This window comes from Heterodontus francisci, chromosome 7, assembly GCF_036365525.1.
Source record: "Heterodontus francisci isolate sHetFra1 chromosome 7, sHetFra1.hap1, whole genome shotgun sequence".
Lineage (NCBI taxonomy): Eukaryota > Metazoa > Chordata > Chondrichthyes > Heterodontiformes > Heterodontidae > Heterodontus > Heterodontus francisci.
In genome coordinates this window covers 9190909-9213031 of record NC_090377.1, presented here as the reverse complement: position 1 = coordinate 9213031, position 22123 = coordinate 9190909, and the positions used below count along the sequence as shown (strand labels likewise).

Below are 22123 nucleotides of genomic sequence, written 5' to 3'. Positions count from 1 at the left end.
AAATAAGAAATAAACCTGTTGTGGTCAAATAAGGAGAGGGAAAAAGGAAGCCCTTTGATGTCTCCTCACCTGATCGTAACCAGGAGAGGATTAGGGAGGGGGATTAGTGGGGCCTAGGCAGCTGAATGTATAGCTGCTAGTAGTGGAGCGATTTAAAATCAGATGTGTAAGAAACCAAAATTGGTGGAGCACTGAGATCTCAGGGTTGTAGGGCTGGAGGCAGTTAGAGATGGCTGTTGAAAGGTCACTGACCTGAAATGTTAACTTTGCTTCTCTCTCCACAGATGCTGCCAGACCTGCTGAGTATTTTCCAGCACTTCTTGTTTTTATCTCAGACTTCCAGCATCTGCAGGATTTTGCTCTTATACTAGGAATGCATATCTGGTTGATAGAATCTATTTCCTCTGGTGGGGAAGGAAGTCCAGAATAAGTGGCAAATAACCCTAAAATTAGAGCTAGGCTGTTCAGGAGTGATATCAGGAAGCAATTCTTCATCCAAAGGGTAGTGGAAATCTGGAACTTTGAACTACAGAAAGTAAAGACCAGATGATCCATTGAACCTGTCCCATCCTGGTATGGTGTAACTTCATTACTGCACCCCAAACTGAATGGATGCTACCTTACTCCAACCCCCTCCCTAGGGAAATGAAGCAGAACTCCAGCAAATCAATATACCATGACTGTCTAAGTATTTCAATCTAGACCTGTTGCCTTCCATTGCACAAGCACCCCTGAAACCTTGTTTATCTGATGACCAGCAGACTCTGTGGCATTTGACAGAGATTGTGATACACACAGACTTGAGCACATAATCCAGTCTGACATTCCCAGGGGAGTGCAACATTGCTACAGGCGCTGACTTTCGGATGAGACATTAACTGAGGTCCCGTCTGCCATCTCAGGATGTGAAGGATCCTATGGCACTTTTATAACGATGCATTCTCTTTGGTGCCCTGGACAATTATTTATCCCTCAACCAACATCGCATTATCTGTTCATTATGACAGTACTGATAGTGGGATCTTGCTGTGAACTAACTTCAAAAATAGTGAACTGGTTGTAAAGTGCTTTGGGATGCCCTGAAGTTGTGAAGGACACTATAGCATTGCAAGTGTTTCTATACCAGACAGGGCAGTTACTGATGGTGACTTTGCCCTGAGTTCTCTGGGCTCAGGCTGGTCCCTGTCCCAGGTGCTGAGGATACAGTGTCCGGGTTCCCGGAACGGACCCTTTCCGCGGGTCCCGAGCGATGGCCGGAAGAGGGCAGGCGGCGGACCGGATGTGAGGGCGTCAGCGCGGGACAGCAGCTGAGTTGGAATCTGAGTGAGTGTGAGCAGGGGCGTGTGTAAATAAGAGTGAGTGTGTAAATACCCACGGCTGTAACATAGCGTTCACTGACTGTAAATGTGTCACATTGAAAGTGTGTAACTTTCTAACCCGCCCCCCGTGTCCGCTTCCCCTCAGTATTACAACAACAACTTGTATTTCTATTGCTGGACTGGCGGGCAAGTGGCAGAATGACATTTTAATGAAGGGAAACGTGAAGTGATTCAGTTTAGTAGGAAGAGAATGGAGAGACAATATAGAATAAAGGACACAATTCTAAAGGAGCAGAGGGATCTGGGAGTACATGTGCATAAATCACAGAGCAGTTAATAAAACATACAACATCCTGGGCTTTATTAATAGGGTCATTGAGTACAAGAGCAAGGAAGTTATGTTGAACTTGTATAAGACACTAGTTCGGCCTCAGCTGGAGTATTGCATCCAATTCTGGGCGCCGCAGTTTAGGTAAGACGTGAGGGCATTGGAGAGAGTACAGACAAGATTCATGAGAATGGTTCCAGGGATGAGGAATTTCAGTTATGAAGATAGATTGGAGAAGTTAGGACTGTTTTCCTCGGAGAGAAGGCTGAGAGGTGATTTGATAGAGATGTTCAAAATCATGAGGGGTCTGGACAGAGTAGATCGAGAGAAACTGTTCCCATTGGTGGAAAGATGGAGAACAAGAGGGTACAAATTTAAGGTAATTGGCAAAAAAAAAGCAATGACGATATGAGGAAAAGCTTTTTCACGCAGAAATGCACTGCCTGAGAGTATGCTGGAGGCAGGTTCAATCGAGGCATTCAAGAGGGAATTGGATTGTTATCTGAAAAGGAGGAATGTGCAGGGTTACGGGGAGAAGGCCGGGGAATGGAACTAAAGTAAATTGATCCTTCAGAGAGCCAGCGCAGACACAATGGCCTCCTGCACTGTAACCATTCTATAATGGCCTGTAACTTAATAAAATGTCCCAAGGCACGTCACAGGAGTGTTATCAAAAAAATGACACTGAGCCACAAAATGAGATATTAGTCTGGGTCAAATAGGGAGGTTTTAAGGAGCATACTAAAGGAGGAGAGAGAGGCAGAGAGGTTTAGAGAGGGAATTCCAGAGCTTAGAGCCCAGGCAGCTGAAGGCACGGCCGCCAGTGGTGGAGCGATGGAAATCAGGGATGCTGAAGAGGCCAGAATTGGAGGAGTGCAGAGATCTCGGAGGGTTGTGGGGCTGGAGGAGATTACAGAGATAGTGAGGCCATGAGGGGATTTTAAAACAAGGATGCGAATTTTTAAAATTGAGACATTGTCGGACCTGGAGCCAATATAGGTTTGCAAGCATGGAGGTGATGGGTGAAAGGGATTTGGTGTGAGTTAGGAAATGGGCAGTAGAGTTTTGATGATCACTACCTTATCAAGGGTGGAATGTGGGAGACCAGCCAAGAGAGCATTGGAATAGTCAAGTCTGAAGGTAACAAAGGTATGAATGAGGGTTTCAGCAACAGATGAGCTGAGACAGGGGCAAGGTCTGGCAATGTTACAGAGTTTGAAATAGCCGATCATGTGATGGCATTAATGATCATTAGCAGAGAGCTCAATAACCGGGGGACGTAGATTTAAAGTAATTAGTAGAAGGATTAGAGGGGAGTTAAGGAGAAACCTTTTCATCCAGAGGGGGTCTGGAACTCACTGTTTGAAAGGGTGGTAGAGGCAGAAACCCTCGTCCTATTTCAAAAAACACTTGGATATGCACTTGAGGTGCTGAAACCTACAGGGCTACGAACCAAAAGCTGGAAGGTGGGGTTAGACTGAATAGTTATTTTTTGACAAACGCGGACATGATGGGCCGAATGGTCTGCTTCTGTGCTGTAAATCTTTAAGTTTCTAAAATTCAAATTATGTCGGCCTGTTTATGTAGGAATTATTAAGACATATAAAAACTGATTGTAAATGAGAAATAGATAGGAGACAATAGGAGGAAGCCTGAGTTAAAGTCAGAGATCCAGTGGTGGGCAAACGATGATGCAGGTAGGGTGGAATCAGCTTGGAACATTGACGAACTGTTCTCTGAGATGTGGCGGACGAGTGATGTCTGGAATCTCTGAGGGTAGGATATCAGACAGCGCATTGATGGAGGTATTTCCATGGGAATGAAAATCCAGGAAGTGTACAGAATCAATTGCAGTGAAGAAAGATGATGGCGAAGTTGGAGGATACCTTCATATCTAGAAACACTGGGGGTTTGTACTTTGTCCCAGGTGAGTGAGTCTCTGGTCAGAGACAGGCTGAAACTGAAAACCAGTATAACCAGTGGCCAGTCACTGGCTCAGCAGAGGATTGAAGTTCCTCACTTACAGCGACAGTGAGGGAAGGGCTGTAAGCCCTTTACTTGAAAATATGCGCAACAGAGCAGAGACAGTAGCTGAGTCATACAATGTAGACCAGCGTCAAACTGTGGTCTTGATGTTGAGAAGTCCAGGAATTTGGAAGCCAATTGTAAGAAAAGATCTCGATCTTTTCCAGAACTCCACAACAAAGAATCGGCATAGTCGGGTCGCCCTCAGTCTATTTGCCCTCTCCAGACCCTCAGTGTATCTGTCCCCTCCCTGTCCGGACCCTCACTATCTGTCCCTCCCTCTCCAGACCCTCAGTGCATCTGTCCCTCCCTCTCCAGACCCTCAGTATATCTGCCCCCTCCCTCTCCAGAACCTCAGTATATCTTCCCCCTCCCTCTCCAGACCCTCAGTGCATCTGTTCCTCCCTCTCCAGACTCTCAGTTTATCTGTTCCTCCCTCTCCAGACCCTCAGTATATCTGTCCCTCCCTCTCCAGACCCTCAGTGTAAAGTTCTTCCAATGCTGTCTGTATTGCCCCTCAAGTCTGGGTGCTTTGACTCACTGTGGAATGGAGTGTCCATTGTTGTCCGCTGAGGAGACTATGGTGCTTAAGTTGAAGGCTGAGGATTACTTGAGGGCAGTAATCACCACTTGGGATTGATTTGAGCGATCAGGAGCTATTTGCAGTTTCAAAGCACAGAGTTGTGTCCTATTAGTACAGATCTGTGTGCTCACAACTGGTTTATATCATAGCTGTGTTTTCATTGTGCCGTTCTGTCTCACGTAGATTTCGCTGCTTGTGCCATGTACCCCAGGCACCGGTGAACTGGTGAAAGATGCCGTTTTCGGACTTTGTTTTGACCCTGAAGGACAACCCGTACTTTGGGGCTGGTTTTGGGCTTGTTGGGGTGGGCACAGCGCTGGCGCTGGCTCGCAAAGGGGCACAGTTCGGAATGGTTGCCTTCAGGAGGCACTGTATGATCACACTGGAGGTGACCAGTCGCGACAAGAGCTACCACTGGATGCTCAACTGGATCACACACCATGCCAAACGGACGCAGCACCTCAGCGTCGAGACAAACTACCTCCAGAGTGAGAGCGGCAGGATCAGCACCACTTTCGACTTTGTTCCCAGTCCAGGAAATCACTTCATCTGGTGAGTAAAACAACGCATGCTCTTTTTCACCTCTGGGTTATGGAGCTTAATCCAGCCCCGAGTTCTCTGGGTGAAAGACCCTTTTTGTCTGAGTGGTACAGGGAGTGACTGCCAGCTGTATTGATCCACATTCTGCACGACTGCTGACACTCAGAGTGACACAGGATGGCCGAGCTGGTAGAATATTAGAAATAGGAGCAGGAGTAGGCCATTTGGCCCCTCAAGCCTGCTCCACCATTGAATAAGAACCTTGCTGATCTTACATTGTCAACTCCAAGTTCCCATCCCATCCCCATATCCCTGATTCCCTTAGTTCCCAACAAACAATCCATCTCCATCTTAAATATACTCATGGACTGAGCATCCAAAGCTCTCTGGGGTAGAGAATTCCTAGGATTCACAACCTTCTGAGTGAAGAAATTTCTCATCATCTCCATCCTAAATGGCTGACCCTTTATCCTGAGTCCCTGACCCCGAGTTCGATACTCTCCAGCCAGGGGAAACAACCTGTCAGCATCTACCCCTTTCAGAATTTATGTTTTAATGAGACCAATTCTCATTCTGCTAAACTCCAGAGAGTATAGGCCCTTTCTACTTAATCTTTCCTCACAAGAGAGCTCTCTTATCCCAAGTGCTACCCTAAGGTTGGAACTAAGGAACATTATTGGATCAGAGCTTTACTCTGTATCTAACCCCGTGCTGTACCTGTCCTGGGAGTGTTTGATGGGACAGTGTAGAGTGTTACAACCAGATGAGAAAGGTGTCTAGGGGTCTTTTACTGTCTTCACCCAGTCTTCTTTCCCTTCACTTCCCTCTGGCCCCACCCCTTCTGATCTGACCCCTTGCCGTGTATTCACAATACCCTCTGACCTTCCCCTTTCTGATGCTGAACGTTCTGTACTCAGCAAAGGGCACAGTTTTATCCCATGTCGCCCCCGCCTCAATGAATTTCACGCTGAACATGATGTTGAGCTCTTCTTCCGTTGTCTTCGTCTCCGCGCTCACTTCTTTGACCAGGAGTCCTCCCCCTGACCAGCTGACCTATTCACCCGCCTCCAGCATTCTCCCTCCACCTGGCCTCTTACTCACTCCAGATCTTTTCATTGAGAACTGTCGGCGAGACATCGGCCTTCTCAATTTCTCTGCCCCCCCATTCACTCTAACCCGTCCCCCTCTGAACTTGCTGCACTCTGTTCTCTCAGGCCTAACCCCGACATTGTCATCAAACCTGCAGACAAGGGTGGTGCTGTTGTTGTCTGGCGTACCGACCTCTACCTTGCAGAGGCTGAGCGCCAACTTTCAGACACTTCCTACTTCCCCCTGGACCATGATCCCACCACCGAACATCAAGCTACTGTCCACAGGACTGTCACTGACCTCATCTTCTCTGGAGCTTCCAACCTCATAGTCCCGCAACCCCGGACAGCCCACTTCTACCTCCTTCCCAAAATCCACAAACAGGACATGTCCTGGCAGACTCATTGTTTCAGCCTGTTCCTGCCCCACTGAACTTATTTCTTCCTATCGTGACTCTACCTTTTCTGCCCTGGTCCAGTCTCTTCCCAGCTATATCCGTGACTCTTTTGATGCCCTGCGCCATTTTGACAATTTCCAGTTTCCTGGCCCAACCACCTCCTCTTCACTATTGTCGTCCAATCTCTCTACACTTCCATCCCCCACCAGGACGGTTTGAGGGCTCTCCACTTCTTCCTTGAACAGAGGCCCAACCAGTCCCCATCCACCACCACCCTCCTCCGCCTGGCTGAACTTGTTCTCACATTGAACAACTTCTCCTTCAACTCCACTCACTTCCTTCAAGTAAAAGGTGTTACTATGGGAACCCGCATGGGTCCCAGTTATGCCTCCTTTTTGTGGGATATTTTGAAAATTCCTTGTTCCAGTCCAACTCAGGCCCCCTCCCCCGACTCTTTTTCCAGTACATTGATGACTGTATCAGTGCCATTTTTGCTCCCGCCCGGAACTGGAAAACTTTATCAACTGTGCTTCCAATTTCCACCTTTTTCTCACCTTCCATCTCCGACACTTCCCTTCCCCGACTTCTCTGGGGATAGGCTGTCTACTAATGTTCATTATAAGCCCACAGACTCCCACAGCTACCTCGACTACACTTCTTCACACCTTGACTCCTGTAAGGACTCCATTCCATTCTCCCAGTATCTCCATCTCTGACACATCTCCTCTGATGATGCAACCTTCCACGACAGTGCTTCTGATATGTCTTGCTTTTTCCTCAACCGAGGATTTTCCCCCTCTGTGGTTGACAGGGCCCTCAACTGTGTCCAGCCCATTTTCCGCATCTCTACCCTCACCCCTTTCCCTCCCTCCCAGAACCGTGACAGGATTCCCCTTGTCCTCACTTTCCACCCCACCAGCCTCCACATCTAATGGATCATCCTCCGCCATTTCCACCACGTCCAGTGTGATGCCATTACCAAACGCGTCTTCCCCTCCCCTCCCCTGTCAGCATTCCGAAGGGATCGTTCCCTCTCCGACACCCTGGTCCACTCCTCCATTACCCCCAACACCTCATCCTCGTCCCCTTCCCACGGCACCTTCCCATGCAATTGCAAGAGGTGTAATACCTGCCCTTTTACCTCCACTCTCCTCACTATCCAAAGCCCCAAAGACTCCTTTCAGGTGAAGCAGCGATTTACTTGTACTTCTTTCAATGTAGTATACTGTATTCGCTGCTCACAATCTTGTCTCCTCTACATTGGGGAGACCAAATGCAGATTGGGTGACCGCTTTGTGGAACTCCTCTGCTCAGTCCGTAAGCATGACCCCGATCTTCTGGTTGCTTGCCATTTCAACACCTGCCCCCTGTTCTCATGCCAACAGTTCTGTCCTGGGCTTGCTGCAGTGTTCCAGTGAACATCAACTCAAGCTCGAGGAACATTATTTCCTTTACCTATTAGGCACGCTATAGCCTGCTGGACTGAACATTGAGTTCAATAATTTCAGAGCATGATGGGCCCCCCTTTTTATATTTCTTTTTTTCTTATTTGTTTATTTTATTTTGGTTTGTTTTATCATTCATTTTTTTTAACCATGTGCCTGCCCACTGTGTTTTCTCATATTTTGCTTTGGGCCAGGGCTGTTCATTTTTCAGTCCATTAGCACCCTCTCTGCACTAACGCTTTGTCTTTCACCACACCATTAACATACCATTTGCCTTTGCTCCATGACCTTCTGGTCAGTTATTCTTTGTGACCCTGTACCCTGTCCCTTTAGTTATCTCTTGCTGCACCCCCACTTTATTGCTTAAAACCTATTACATTTCTAACCTTTGCCAGTTCTGATGAAAGGTCACTGACCTGAAACGTTAACTCTGTTTCTTTCTCCACAGATGCTGCCAGACCTGCCGAGTATTTCCAGCATTTCTTGTTTTTATTTCTGATTTCCAGCATCTGCATTATTTTGCTTTTATCTTATTGTAACAGGGTTTGATTTTTAAACACACTGTGTTTTGAGCTCCCCCTTGGTGAATCCTTGTTCACCGCTTTCCAATTATAAGGCAAAGAAATAAGCAGAAGCAGGCTTTTTTAGGTTTAAAGAAGAAAAGTCAAATTTATGATAACTTTAATTCGGTTAATGTCTCCGGATATACGACAGCATGCACACGCGATACACACATGCATATAGGGACAGAAAAGAGCAGAAGAAAAATAAAGTAGAGAGGTTTGAGACAATCAGAAGAGTTTCTTGTTTACTGTGCTTCGAGCTCACTATCGTCCCTTTGCAAGTAGTCTTGCTTTTCGTTGGGGCCCAGTATTCTTCTTAAACCTTGTTCACTGTCGGAGACTTTTCTCTCTTGGGGCTCATGTGTCTTCAATGGGTCTTCTGTTCTGTGAGAAAGAGATGGGAGCAGACAGGAGAGAGGTGTTCTCAGTCCAGGAGCAAATATCTTTCTGAGTTTCAAACACTCTGGCAAGTTCAAATTCAAACAGCTAGTTAGTCATGCGACTAAACTGGTCTGACCAGGTCTTATGTGTATTGGAGAAGCAAGGACTGAGTCCTTTGTTCCAACACTGTCTGCTATCACGCAAAAAAGGTCTTTCCGGCAAGAGGCCTGGCAATTCCTTGTGTTCGGCCCTCTTTTCTTCCCAGCAGCAATTTGAAGTTTTTAATGTTCATGTGGTGAAATAATGTGTGCCTAATTCTTGGCAGGTGGGCAGCCTGCATGACAAAAGGGAATTTTACTCTGTATCTAACCCTGTGCTGTACCTGCCCTGGGAGTGTTTGATGGGACAGTGAAATGGAAATGGCTTCATTCTCCAGAGCTAATATTCCTCAACAATATAGAGTCATAGAGTTATACAGCACTGAAACAGTCCCTTCGGCCCACCGTGTCCATGCCGGCCATCAAGCACCTATCTATTCTAATCCCATTTTCCAGCACTTGGCCCATAACCTTGTATGCTATGGCGTTTCAAGTGCTCATCTAAATACTTTTTAAATGTTGTGAGGGTTCCTGCCTCTACCATCCCTTCAGGCAGTGTGTTCCAGATTCCAACCACCCTCTGGGTGAAAAAAGTTTTCCTCAAATCCCCTCTAAACCTCCTGCCCCTCACCTTAAATCTATGCCCCCTGGTTATTGACACGTCCGCGAAGGGAGAAAGTTTCTTCCTATCTATCCTTTCAATGCCCCTCATAATTTTGTATACCTCAATCAGGTCCCCCCTCAGCCTTCTCTGCTCTAAGGAAAACAACCTCAGCCTATCCAGTCTCTCTTCATAGCTGAAATGTGCCATCCCAGGCAACATGCTGGTGAATCTCCTCTGCACCCTCTCCAGTGCAAATATAAACACAATTAAAATTTGTATTTATGTTTGGGGTTAAATAATCCAGTTGTTGTTATGTAGGTTGGATATTTTCTGCAGATGTTTCAAGTTGAACAGTTTGGTAAGGCCTTACTGTGTCTCAGTTTACCATTGCACTCTGTCTGAGAGAGCCATTACTGATTCCCCATCGAACTGCTTCCTAATGCCAGGCTGGAGTGTGTGGAAAGTTATGCTCCACATTTCAGACTTACAAGACGGAATAGCGAATCTGTATATGATTGCTCTCTCCCGACATCTACCAGGATTGCTTTCTCCCGACAATGACCAGGGGTTTGTCCTGAGTCAATGGCTTCTTCCACCAACGGTGACTGGGAGTGTGTCCCGAGTCCCTCCCTCACCGGGAGTCTTTCCTGAGTTCCTCCCTCCCCAACACTGACCGGGGGACTGTCCTGAGTCCCTCCCTCCCCAACACTGCCCGGGAGTCTGTCCTGAGTCCCTCCCTCCCCAACACTGACTGGGTGTCTGTCTTGAGTTCCTCCCTCCCCAACACTGACCAGGTATCTGTCCTGAGTCCCTCCCTCCCCAACACTGCCCGGGAGTCTGTCCTGAGTTCCTCCCTCCCCAACACTGACCGGGAGTCTGTCCTGAGTCCCTCCCTCCCCAACACTGCCCGGGAGTCTGTCCTGAGTCCCTCCCTCCCCAACACTGACTGGGTGTCTGTCCTGAGTCCCTCCCTCCCCAGCACTGACCGGGAGTCTGTCCTGAGTCCCTCCCTCCCCAACACTGACCCGGTGTCTGTCCCGAGGCCCTCCCTCCCCTGACACTGACCGGGGAGTCTGTCCCGAGTCCCTCCCTGCCCTGACACTGACGGGGGAGGGGTGGGGGATCTATCCCAAGTCTCTCCCTCCCCTGACACTGACCGGGAGTCTTTCCCGAATCCTCCCTCCCCTGACACTGACCGGGAGTCTTTCCCGAATCCTCCCTCCCCTGACACTGACCGGGTGTATGTCCCGAGTCCCTCCCTTGCCTGACACTGACGGTGGGGTCTGTCCCGAGTCTCTCCCTCCCCAACACTGACCGGGGAGTCTGTCCCGAGTTCCTCCCTCCCCTGACACTCACTGGAAGTCTCTCCCGAATTCTCCCTCCCCTGACACTGACCGGGAGTCTGTCCTGAGTCCCTCCCTCCTCCGACATTGACTGGTGCCTGTGCCATACGAACATACGAATTAGGAGCAGGAGTAGACCACTCAGCCCCTCGATCTGCTCCGCCATTCAATAAGTTCATGACAGAACTGATTACTCCACATTTTCACCAATAACCTTTCATTCCCTTGCTTATCAAGAATCTACCTACCTCTGCCTTAAAAATATTCAAAGACTCTGCTTCCACTGCCTTTTGAGGAAGAGAATTCCAAAGACTCACGACCCTCTGAGAGAAAAAAGCTCTCCTCATCTCTGTCTTAAATGGGCGACCCCTTATTTTTAAACAGTGACCCCTAGTTCTAGATTTTCCCACATGGGGAAACATCCTTTCTACATCCACCCTGTCAAGACCCCTCTGGATCTTATATGTTTCAATCAGGTCGCCTCTTACTCTTCTGAATTCCAGGGGATACAAGCCTAGCCTATCCAATCTTTTCTCGTAAGACAGCCCGCCCATTCCAGGTATTAGTCTAGTAAACCTACATGTCTGACTCACATGATTGAATCTTTTGAGGAGGTAACAAGGAGGGTCAATGAGGGTAGTGCATTTGCTGTAGTCTATATGGAGTTTAGCAAGGCTTTCGATAAGGTCCCACGTGGCAGGCTGGTCACAAAGTAAAAGCCCATGTGGTCCAAGGCAAAGTAGCACTTTGGATCTAAAAATTTTTCAGAGGCAGGAAGCAGAAAGTAATGGTCGATGGGTGTTTTTGTGAGTGGAAGGCTGTTTCCAGTGGGGTTCCGCAGGGCTCAGTACAAGGTCCTTTGCTTTTTGTGGTGTAGATCAATGATCTGGACTTGAATGTAGGGGGTATGATTAAGGAGTTTGCAGATGATACAAAAATTGGCCATGTGGTTGATAATGAAGGAGAAAGCTGTAGATTGCAGGAAGATATCAATGGACTAGTCGGGTGGGCGTAACAGTGACAAATAGAGCCCAATCCGGAGAAGTGTGAGGTAATGCATTTGGGGAAGGCTAACAAGGGAATACACAATAAATGGTAGAAGACTGAGAAGTGTAGAGGAGCAGAGGGACCTTGGAGTGCATGTTCACAGTTCCCTGAAGGTGGCTGGACAGTTAGATAAGGTGGTCAAGAAAGCATACGGGATACTTGCCTTTATTAGCTGAGGTGTAGAATATAAGAGCAGGGAGGTTATGCTGGAACTGTATAAACCACTAGTTAGGCCACAGCTGGAGTATTGCATGCAGTTCTAGTCACCACACTACAGGAAAGATGTGATTGCACTAGAGAGGGTACAGAGGAGATTTATGAGGATGTTGCCTGGACTGGAGAATTTTAGTTATGAGGAAAGATTGGATAGACTGGGATTGCTTTCTTAGGAACAGAGGAGGCTGAGGGAGGACCTAATTGAAGTGTATAAAATTATGAGGGGTCTCTATAGAGTCGTTAGGAAGGACCTATTCTCCTTGGTCGAGGAATTCATAACCGCGGATATAGATTTAGGGTAAGAGTTAGGAAAAATCTCGAGGGGATTCAATGGGAAAGTTTTTCCCCCAGAGGATGCTGGGGATCTGGAGCCTAATGCCTCATAACATTTAAAAAGTTCTTGGTTATGCACTTGAAGTGCCGTAACCTACAAGGCTATGGACCAAGAGCTGGAAAGTGGGATTAGGCTGGATGGCTACTTGTCAGCAAACATGGATATGATGGGCTGAATGGCCTCCTTCTGTACTGAAAATTTCTATGATTCTAGAACTCCCTTGCTGCTCCTTGAATAGTAGCTGTGGGATCTTTTACGTCCACTTGAGAGAGTAGATGTGGCATTGGTTAAACATCTTATCCAAAACAGCATCTCCAATAGTGCAGCACTCCCTCACTAGTGCACTTGGGAGTGTCAGCCTAAATTAAGGGCTGAAGTCTATGGAGTTGGACATGAACCCCTGATTTTCTGACTCAAGTGAGAGAGTGAGCCATTGAGCCACGACTCACGATATATGGAGGAGAGTGACTCACTCTGATTAAGGCCAGGGAAAAGCAGGGATCCTCTCCCACAAACTGTGTCCTCATGGCTTGACTCCTGATGCAGATGCTAGTTCTGGGACTGGGATCCTCCAGTGCACTCTAACCCGGTGTTCGGAGACGGAGCCTTAGAATCGCACAGCCTTGCCGTTTTGGAAGGCCGTGGAATTCCAGACATTCACTGTGTGTTGATGTTGCCGCAGGTACAACAGCAAATGGCTTCGGGTGGAGAGGAACCGGGAGAAGCAGATGATCGACCTGCACACGGGCACCCCGTGGGAGACAGTCACCCTCACTTCACTGGGCAGCAACCGCCAGATCTTCTTTGATATTCTAAGGGAAGGTGCGTGTTACTTTTACAGCTTTCCATGTTTTGTTTAGTTTTCAGCAAGTTTTCTCCCCTCTTCTCCTGAAGGTGCCAAGGTAACCCTCAGTGACTACCCACGTGGCACCAACTCAACCCTTGGATACTCCCTGCAGGCACTGATCTAGAGCTGCACATACACAAATTTCTGAAGGTGGCAGAATAAGATTTGATAACTTAAAAAAAAACATGGAATATTTGCCTTTATTAATAGATGCATAGAGTTAAAAAGCAGGATAGTTATGTTAAATCCTTCAAAATCACTGGTTAGGCCTCAGCTGGTGTCTTGTGTCTAATTCTGGGCACCACACCGTAGGAAGGATGTCACGTCCTTGGAGAGGGTGCGGAGAAGATTTATTAGAATGGTACCAGGGATGAGGGACTTCAGTTGATGTGGAGAGACTGAAGAAATTGAGATTGTTCTCCTTAGAGCAGAGACTGTTAGGGGGAGATTTAATAGAGGTGTTCAAAATCATGAAGGGTTTTAATAGAATAAATGATAAGAAACTGTTTCCAATGGCAGGAAGGTCAGTAACCAGATGACACAGATTTAAGGTAATTGACTAAAGAACCAGAGGGGAAGATGAGAATTTTTTTTACACAGTGAGTTGTTGTGATCTGAAATGTGCTGCCTGAAAGGACAGTGGAAGCAGATTCAGTAGTAACTTTCAAAGGGGAATTGGATAAATACCTGATTGGGAAAAATGCTTGAAGGTGAAACAAATTTTCAGGGCTATGCAGGAAGAGCAAGGAGAGTGGGATTAACTAGATAGCTCTAGCAAAGAGCCAGCACAGGCACAAGGGCTTAATGGCCTCCTTCTGTGCTGTGTGGTTCTATAAAGAGACAGAGGGTGAACAGTTTGGACTGTGATTTGTTCAGTAGTATTTGATAGGGAACTTTCTCTCTTCTCCCTCCACTCCGTGTCTCAGCCAAAGACCTGGCCCTCAAGCAGCAGGAAGGGAAAACAGTAATGTACACGGTAATGGGAGCGGAATGGCGGCCATTCGGATTCCCGCGGCGGAGGCGGCCCCTCAGTTCTGTCGTGTTGGAGAAAGGAATCTCGGAGAAAATCATCCAAGATGTCAAAGATTTCATTGAAAATCCCAAATGGTACACGGACCGAGGTAAGGAGTAACAGCAACTTCGACTTGGTCAAAGGGGCAGTGCATTCATTGTCAGGATGTGGGCAAGGCCTCCATTTATTCCCCATTCCTAATTACCCTTGAGAAGGTGGTGGTGAGCCGTCTTCTTGAACCGCTGCAGTCCATGTGGTGTAGGTACAGCCGCAGTGCTGTTAGGGAGGGAGTTCAGGCCTCTGATCCAGTGACAGTGAAGGAATGGTGATATAGTTCCAAGTTGGGATGGCATGTGGCTTGGAGGTGATGATTTCCTGTCCTGGGGACGCAGGTGCTTTTGAAGTTACCTTGGTGAGGGACAGTGATGATACTGAAAAATTTAAAAATGAAATGGCTGTTTCCCTGGAGTCATTGGATCTCAATGGACAAAGTGTGTGGACTGCAGTCTGAGGGTCTTTATGCCTGAGAGTGCCATAGTGTGTGCAGCTCTCTGCACCAGAGGGTGGGGTGTCTATGCTGGGAGTTCCAATACGTTACCCTGTGTAGGTCTCCAGGCAGGTGGTCTAATGATGTTTCTGGCTTGCTTTAGATGTTTGATGGGGAGGATAGTGAGGGGGTGTGGAGGAGATGGGAGGGGGTGCTGGTTTTCTCTCTGCTAGGGGTCTAACAGTGTACTTGGCTTCAATCTCCAGGGTGGTGCTATGACCGTTGTACCTCTGCCTCTCTCCACCCTACGGTCTGTGTGGTGTACCTGGGCTGTCAGTGGCAAGTCAGTCTCGCGGTTCAGTGCCGACTCTCTCTGTTGCCCACCCATGTGACTGAATGGTCTTTCTGCAGGGATTCCATACCGGCGCGGGTATTTGCTGTATGGACCCCCTGGATGTGGGAAGAGCAGTTTCATGTGAGTATTTAACTGGGACGGGCCGTGATTGTGGAGGTATACACCAGTTAGTTAGTGAGATATTAAGAAAGAGAAATCTAAACCAGAGGTAGATTGTTAGAGTGGGAACAGGGATCGCTCCACACTTCCCACATAAGTCAAAAGACAGAAGACACTCTCATTTCGACAGCACCTCTTGTGTCCTCAGAACACCCCAAAGTGCTTTACAGTGAAGTATGTTTGAAGTGGAGCCACTGTTGTTATGTAGAAAACGCAGCAGCTAATTTGCACACAGCAAGCTCCCAGGAACAGCAGTGAGACAAACGACCAGGTCATCTGTTTTTAGTGAGGTTGGTTGAGGGAAATGTACTGGTCTGGGCATATGGGAGAACCCCCCACAGCTCTTCTTCGAAATAGTAGCCGTGGGATCATTTACATCCACCTGAGTGGGCAGACAGGACTTCGGTTTAATGTTTCATCCAAAAGGCCGCACCTCCGACAGTGCAGCACTCTGTCAGCACTGTACATGGAGTGTCAGCCTAGAGTGGAACATAAACCCACAACCTTCTGACTCAAGAGGCAAGAGTGCCACCCACTGAGCCATTGCCGACATCTTTATACTTCCCAGGAAAAGTAATTTGCCTGATGAAGGTTTTGGACATGTCTCGATGATGTGAAGTTCTATAACAATAGTTATTCCTCTATGGGCAAGTGGGTCTGATTGCAGGACCCTCTGCCAGTTTTGGGGTGAAATTCTTCACCTGGTCAGGGTATGTTCTGACCCCTTTCCCAGGATCCCAATGTGTGGATGTGGGTCTGGAATTACTGGCTCCTCATTTGTTACCTGGTTCCATAGATCACCAAACACGTACTGTCATGGATAAGTGAACCCAATATCCTAACGTCCCACCAATAGTGACACCAGAACCTGTATTGGAATTGGACCCTGTAGGTCACTGAACTTCTGTGACATGCCCTAGACCTGCGTCTCGCCTGGGTGCACATGGAATGATGTTGCTGTTTCTGGACTGACGTGTGCCTTTCTCTCCTCCCTGCCCTCTCAGCACAGCACTGGCGGGTGAGCTAGAATACAGCATCTGTCTAATGAGCCTGAGTGACCGGACCCTGACAGACGACCGGCTCAACCACCTGCTCAGCGTGGCACCACAGCAGAGCATCGTTCTATTGGAGGATGTGGACGCGGCCTTCATCAACCGAGACCTGGCCAAAGAAAGTGAGTCCACATTCCTCACCTTAACAGCTCCGCATAACCTATCCTGCTCCTGCATCTGTCTATTAACCTCGTCTTTCTGTCTGCCTCTTTGTATCGTTCGCTTGCGACTTTTCTCTCTCTATATGTGTGTGTGTGTCTATCTCTCACCCTCTCTCTCTCTCTCTCTCTCTCTCTCTCTCTCTCGGTCTCTCTCTCTGTGACTCCTTCTCTGTCTGGGTCCCTCTCTATCTCTCTGTCTGTCCCTCGGTCTCTCTCTCTCTCTCTCTCTCTCTCTCTCTCTCTCTCTCTCTCTCTCGGTCTCTGTGTCTCTCTCTTGGCCGCTGTCTGTCTCTCTCGGTCTCTCTCTCTCTCTCGGTCTCTCTCTCTGTGACTCCTTCTCTGTCTGGGTCCCTCTCTATCTCTCTGTCTGTCCCTCGGTCTCTCTCTCTCTCTCTCTCTCTCTCTCTCTCTCGGGCTCTGTGTCTCTCTCTTGGCCGCTGTCTGTCTCTCTCGGTCTCTCTCTCTCTCTCGGTCTCTCTCTCTGTGACTCCTTCTCTGTCTGGGTCCCTCTCTATCTCTCTGTCTGTCCCTCGGTCTCTGTCTCTCTCTCTCTTTCGGTTTCTGTGTCTGTCTCTCGACCGCTGTCTGTCTGTCTCTCTCTCGGTCTCTCTCCCTGTGACTCCTCCTCTGTCTGGGCCTCTATCTGTCTCTCTCTCTCTGGGTCCCTCTCTCGATGTGTCCCTCTCTCTCTCCCTCTTGGTCTCTGTCTCTCTCGCTCTCTGTCTCTCTCCATCTTGGTCTCTGTCTCTCTCCCTCTCAGTCTCTGTCTCTCTTGGTTTCAGTCTCTGTCTCTCAGTCTCAGTCTCTGTGTCACCCAGTCTCGGTCTATGTGTATGTCTCATTATAAATTGCTTGCATTGTCCTGATGGGATTCTCCAATTAATTATATATGTTATTAGAGACTTCAGACACAAGATGTCGTTTAAGGAAGTTAGTTATGTAGAGGACAGAAAAACCTAGGAGTACAATTTAGAAAAACAGCAAAGTCAAGTCAAAGTCCAAATACCAAACCTAATACAAGTTTGACCATTTGGACTAACCTGTGTGTGTCTCTCAGTCGCTGTGTGCGTCTCTCTCTCTCTCTCTCTCTCTCTCTCTCTCGGTCTCTGTGTCCCTCTGTCCCTCTTTTTCTCTCGGTCTCTGTGTCCCTCTTTTTCTCTCGGTCTCTGTGTCCCTCTCTTTCTCTTGGTCTCTGTGTCCCTCTCTTTCTCTCGGTCTCTGTGTCCCTCTCTTTCTCTCGGTCTCTGTGTCCCTCTCTTTCTCTCGGTCCTTATGTCCCTCTCTTTCTCTCAGTCACTGTTCCTTTCACTCGGTCTCCATGTCTCTCTTTCTCTCGGTCTTTGTGTCCCTGTCTTTCTCTCAGTCTCTGTGTCTCTCTCTTTCTCTCGGTCTCTGTGTCCCTGTCTTTCTCTCGGTCTCTGTGCCCCTCTCTTTCTCTCAGTCTCTCTACCGGTGTTTCTGTCTCTCTCTCTTTTTCTCTGCTTGACCTCTGTCTTTCTCTCGGTCTTGGTCTCTGTCTCTCCCCGTCTCGCTCTCCGTCTCTCCCCCCCTCGCTCTCCGTCTCTCCCCCCCTCGCTCTCCGTCTCCCCCCCTCTCTCTCCCTCTCTCCCCCACTCACTCTCCGTCACTCCGTCTCTCTCTCTCCGTCTCTCCCCCTCCGTCACTCCCCCTCACGCTCTCCGTCTCTCTCCCTCACGCTCTCCGTCTCTCTCCCTCACGCTCTCCGTCTCTCTCCCTCGCTCCCCCCCTCTCGCTCTCCCTCTCTCACCCTCTCGCTCTCCCTCTCTCACCCTCTCGCCCTCCCTGTCTCCCTCCCTCGTTCCCCCCTCACGGTCCCTCTCTCACTCTCTCGGTCTCCCCCTCTCCCTCTCGCTCTCTCCCCATCTCGCCCTCCCTCTCCCTCTCTCATCCTCTCTCTCTCATCCTCTCTCTCTCATCCTCTCTCTCTCACCCTCTCTCTCTCACCCTCTCTCTCTCACCCTCTCTCTCTCACCCTCTCTCTCTCACCCTCTCTCTCTCACCCTCTCTCTCTCACCCTCTCTCTCACCCTCTCTCTCTCCCTCTCTTCCCCTCTCTTCCCCTCTCTTCCCCTCTCGTTCTCCCTCTCGCTCTCCCTCTCTCCCCCCTTGCTCTCCCTCTCTCCCCCCCTCGCTCTCCCTCTCTCCCCCCCTCGCTCTCCCTCTCTCCCCCCTCTCTCTCCCTCTCTCCCCCCTCGCTCTCTCTCTCCCCCCCTCGCTCTTCCTCTCTCCCCCCCCCTCGCTCTTCCTCTCTCCCCCCCCTCGCTCTTCCTCTCTCCCCCCCTCGCTCTTCCTCTCTCCCCCCCTCGCTCTCCCTCTCTCCCCCCCTCGCTCTCCCTCTCTCCCCCCCTCGCTCTCCCTCTCTCCCCCCCTCGCTCTCCCTCTCTCCCCCCCTCGCTCTCCCTCTCCCCCCCCTCGCTCTCCCTCTCTCCCCCCTCGCTCTCCCTCTCTCCCCCCCTCGCTCTCCCTCTCTCCCCCCCTCGCTCTCCCTCTCTCCCCCCCTCGCTCTCCCTCTCTCCCCCCCTCGCTCTCCCTCTCTCCCCCCCCTCGCTCTCCCTCTCTCCCCCCCCTCGCTCTCCCTCTCTCCCCCCCCTCGCTCTCCCTCTCTCCCCCCCCTCGCTCTCCCTCTCTCCCCCCCCTCGCTCTCCCTCTCTCCCCCCCCTCGCTCTCCCTCTCTCCCCCCCCTCGCTCTCCCTCTCTCCCCCCCCTCGCTCTCCCTCTCTCCCCCCCCTCGCTCTCCCTCTCTCTCCCCCCTCGCTCTCCCTCTCTCTCCCCCCTCGCTCTCCCTCTCTCTCCCCCCTCGCTCTCCCTCTCTCTCCCCCCTCGCTCTCCCTCTCTCTCCCCCCTCGCTCTCCCTCTCTCCCCCCTCGCTCCATCTCTCCCCCCCTCGCTCTCCCTCTCTCTCTCGCCCCCTCGCTCCCTCTCTCGCCCCCTCGCTCCCTCTCTCGCCCCCTCGCTCTCCCTCTCTCCCCCTCGCTCTCCCTCTCTCCCCCTCGCTCTCCCTCTCTCCCCCTCGCTCTCCCTCTCTCCCCCTCGCTCTCCCTCTCTCTCCCTCTCTCCCCCTCTCTCTTTCCCCCTCTCTCTTTCCCCCTCTCTCCCCCTCTCTCTTTCCCCCTCGCTCTCCCTCTCTCTTTCCCCCTCGCTCTCCCTCTCTCTTTCCCCCTCGCTCTCCCTCTCTCCCCCCTCGCTCTCCCTCTCTCCCCCCTCGCTCTCCCTCTCTTCCCCCTCGCTCTCCCTCTCTTCCCCCTCGCTCTCCCTCTCTTCCCCCTCGCTCTCCCTCTCTCCCCCCTCGCTCTCCCTCTCTCCCCCCTCGCTCTCCCTCTCTCCCCCCTCGCTCTCCCTCTCTCCCCCCTCGCTCGCCCTCTCTCCCCCTCGCTCGCCCTCTCTCCCCCCTCGCTCGCCCTCTCTCCCCCCTCGCTCGCCCTCTCTCCCCCCTCGCTCGCCCTCTCTCCCCCCTCGCTCGCCCTCTCTCCCCCCTCGCTCGCCCTCTCTCCCCCCTCGCTCGCCCTCTCTCCCCCCTCGCTCGCCCTCTCTCCCCCCTCGCTCGCCCTCTCTCCCCCCGTTGCTCTCCCTCTCTCCCCCCGTTGCTCTCCCTCTCTCCCCCCGTTGCTCTCCCTCTCTCCCCCCGTTGCTCTCCCTCTCTCCCCCCGTTGCTCCCTCTCTCCCCCCGTTGCTCTCCCTCTCTCCCCCCGTTGCTCTCCCTCTCTCCCCCCCGTTGCTCTCCCTCTCTCCCCCCCGTTGCTCTCCCTCTCTCCCCCCCGTTGCTCTCCCTCTCTCCCCCCCTCGCTCTCCCTCTCACCCCCCCCCCCCCGGCTCTCCCTCTCTCACCCCCCCCCCCCCCCCCGCTCTCCCTCTCTCACCCCCCCTCGCTCTCCCTCTCCCCCCCCCTCGCTCTCCCTCTCTCACCCCCCCTCGCTCTCCCTCTCTCACCCCCCCTCGCTCTCCCTCTCTCACCCCCCTCGCTCTCCCTCTCTCACCCCCCTCGCTCTCCCTCTCTCACCCCCCCTCCCTCTCTCACACCCCCTCCCTCTCTCACACCCCCCTCGCTCTCCCTCTCTCACCCCCCCTCGCTCTCCCTCTCTCACCCCCCCTCGCTCTCCCTCTCTCACCCCCCCTCGCTCTCCCTCTCTCACCCCCCCTCGCTCTCCCTCTCTCACCCCCCTCGCTCTCCCTCTCTCACCCCCCCTCGCTCTCCCTCTCACCCCCCCCTCGCTCTCCCTCTCACCCCCCCTCGCTCTCCCTCTCACCCCCCCTCGCTCTCCCTCTCACCCCCCCTCGCTCTCCCTCTCTCCCCCCCTCGCTCTCCCTCTCTCCCCCCCTCGCTCTCCCTCTCTCCCCCCCTCGCTCTCCCTCTCTCCCCCCCTCGCTCTCCCTCTCTCCCCCCCTCGCTCCCTCTCTCCCCCCCCTCGCTCTCCCTCTCCCCCCCCCTCGCTCTCCCTCTCTCCCCCCCCTCGCTCTCCCTCTCTTCCCCCCCCTCGCTCTCCCTCTCTTTCCCCCCCTCGCTCTCCCTCTCTCCCCCATCTCGCTCTCCCTCTCTCCCCCATCTCGCTCTCTCTTTTTCTTCCCCTCTCGGTCTCTCTTTCTCTCTCCCTCTCGGACTCTCTTTCTCTCTCCCTCTCGGACTCTCTTTCTCTCTCCCTCTCGGACTCTCTTTCTCTCCCCCTCTCGGTCTCTCTTTCTCTCTCCCTCTCGGTCTGTTTCTGTCTCTCTTCCTCCACTTCAGGATTCTATAAAGATGTTCTAGGGAGTGTCACTCAAACAGAGGCTGGAATCTGTTGTCGCAGCCCTTCAGTTTGTGTCCCCACTTCTAATCAAAGCTCATCGGAGGACCAAAACCATGATTCAGACAGTTGATAGAGGGTGCCATATCCTTTCTGGAGAGAGGGCTGCTGGGGGCAACAAGTACTGCCAATTAACACACAGCAAGCTCCTACAAATAGAGATGTGAAAATGATCAGATCATCTGTTTTAGTAATGTTGGATGAGGAAGAAATGTTAGCCCCAGGGCACTGGGGAGACCTCTCTTGCTCTTTGATTAGTATGCTGGGATTTTTTAATGTCCACCTGAGAAGGGAGGTGGGTTCTCAGTTTAATATCTCATCCGAAAGGCAGCAACTCTGACAGTGCAACACTTCCTCACTCTCTGGAATGGAGCTTGAGCCCAAGATCTTCTGACTCTGTACAGACTGAGAGATACTGAACACTGACCGATTTGTGTTTACAGACCCTACCATGTACCAGGGAATGGGCCATCTGACATTCAGCGGTTTGCTGAACGCGCTAGATGGCGTCGCATCTGCCGAGGCAAGACTAGTGTTCATGACGACAAACTACTTGGACAGGTAGTAACTGTTCTTCATTCTACATCATCTCCCACTCAACGTAGAAATATAGGGTAAAATTCATACATCAAATAACATCAAGATCATCAGAATTACACACTTCCTCCCTCCCCAAAGCCATGTAATCTCTTGGGGGACGGAAAAATCCCAGGGCCAGTAATGGAAAAAACTTTTTAGAAAATTCCTCTCCAACCTCCTCAGATGAGTTACTAATTCCATAATAATGGATTCTCGCATTTTCCCAATGACAGATGTTAGGCTAACTGGATGTAGGCCATCAGGTCCAGGGGACTTGTCAGCTTTTAGTCCCATTAATTTTCCTAATACCTTTTCTCTACTGATAGTGATTGTTTTAAGTTCCTCCCTCCCTTTTGCCTTT

The 22123-nt window shown here is 50.9% G+C and overlaps 1 protein-coding gene across 2 annotated transcripts; it reads left to right on the top strand.

Moving 5' to 3' along the window:
- The first annotated feature begins 1225 nt into the window (after positions 1-1225).
- On the top strand, positions 1226-21748 carry bcs1l (BC1 (ubiquinol-cytochrome c reductase) synthesis-like). 2 transcript variants are annotated; one of them, XM_068034460.1, is made up of 7 exons: positions 1226-1323; positions 4439-4807; positions 12995-13134; positions 14086-14280; positions 15070-15133; positions 16177-16346; positions 21627-21748. In XM_068034460.1, exons 2-7 carry the CDS (start codon positions 4488-4490, stop codon positions 21746-21748), a joined length of 1011 nt encoding a protein of 336 aa, XP_067890561.1. In that variant the 5' UTR covers positions 1226-1323; positions 4439-4487. The 2 variants fall into 2 exon arrangements, with proteins under 2 accessions (XP_067890561.1, XP_067890562.1); XM_068034461.1 differs by having other exon boundaries at positions 1279-1355.
- Positions 21749-22123: the final 375 nt, after the last annotated feature.

Excerpts from the sequence above, each read along its gene's own strand:
- bcs1l (XM_068034460.1), top strand. The coding sequence starts at position 4,488 with ATGCCGTTTTCGGACTTTGTTTTGACCCTGAAGGACAACCCGTACTTT. Across the intron at positions 4,808-12,994 it reads CCAGGAAATCACTTCATCTG|GTACAACAGCAAATGGCTTC; the intron begins GTGAGTAAAACA and ends ATGTTGCCGCAG. Across the intron at positions 16,347-21,626 it reads CCGAGACCTGGCCAAAGAAA|ACCCTACCATGTACCAGGGA; the intron begins GTGAGTCCACAT and ends TTGTGTTTACAG.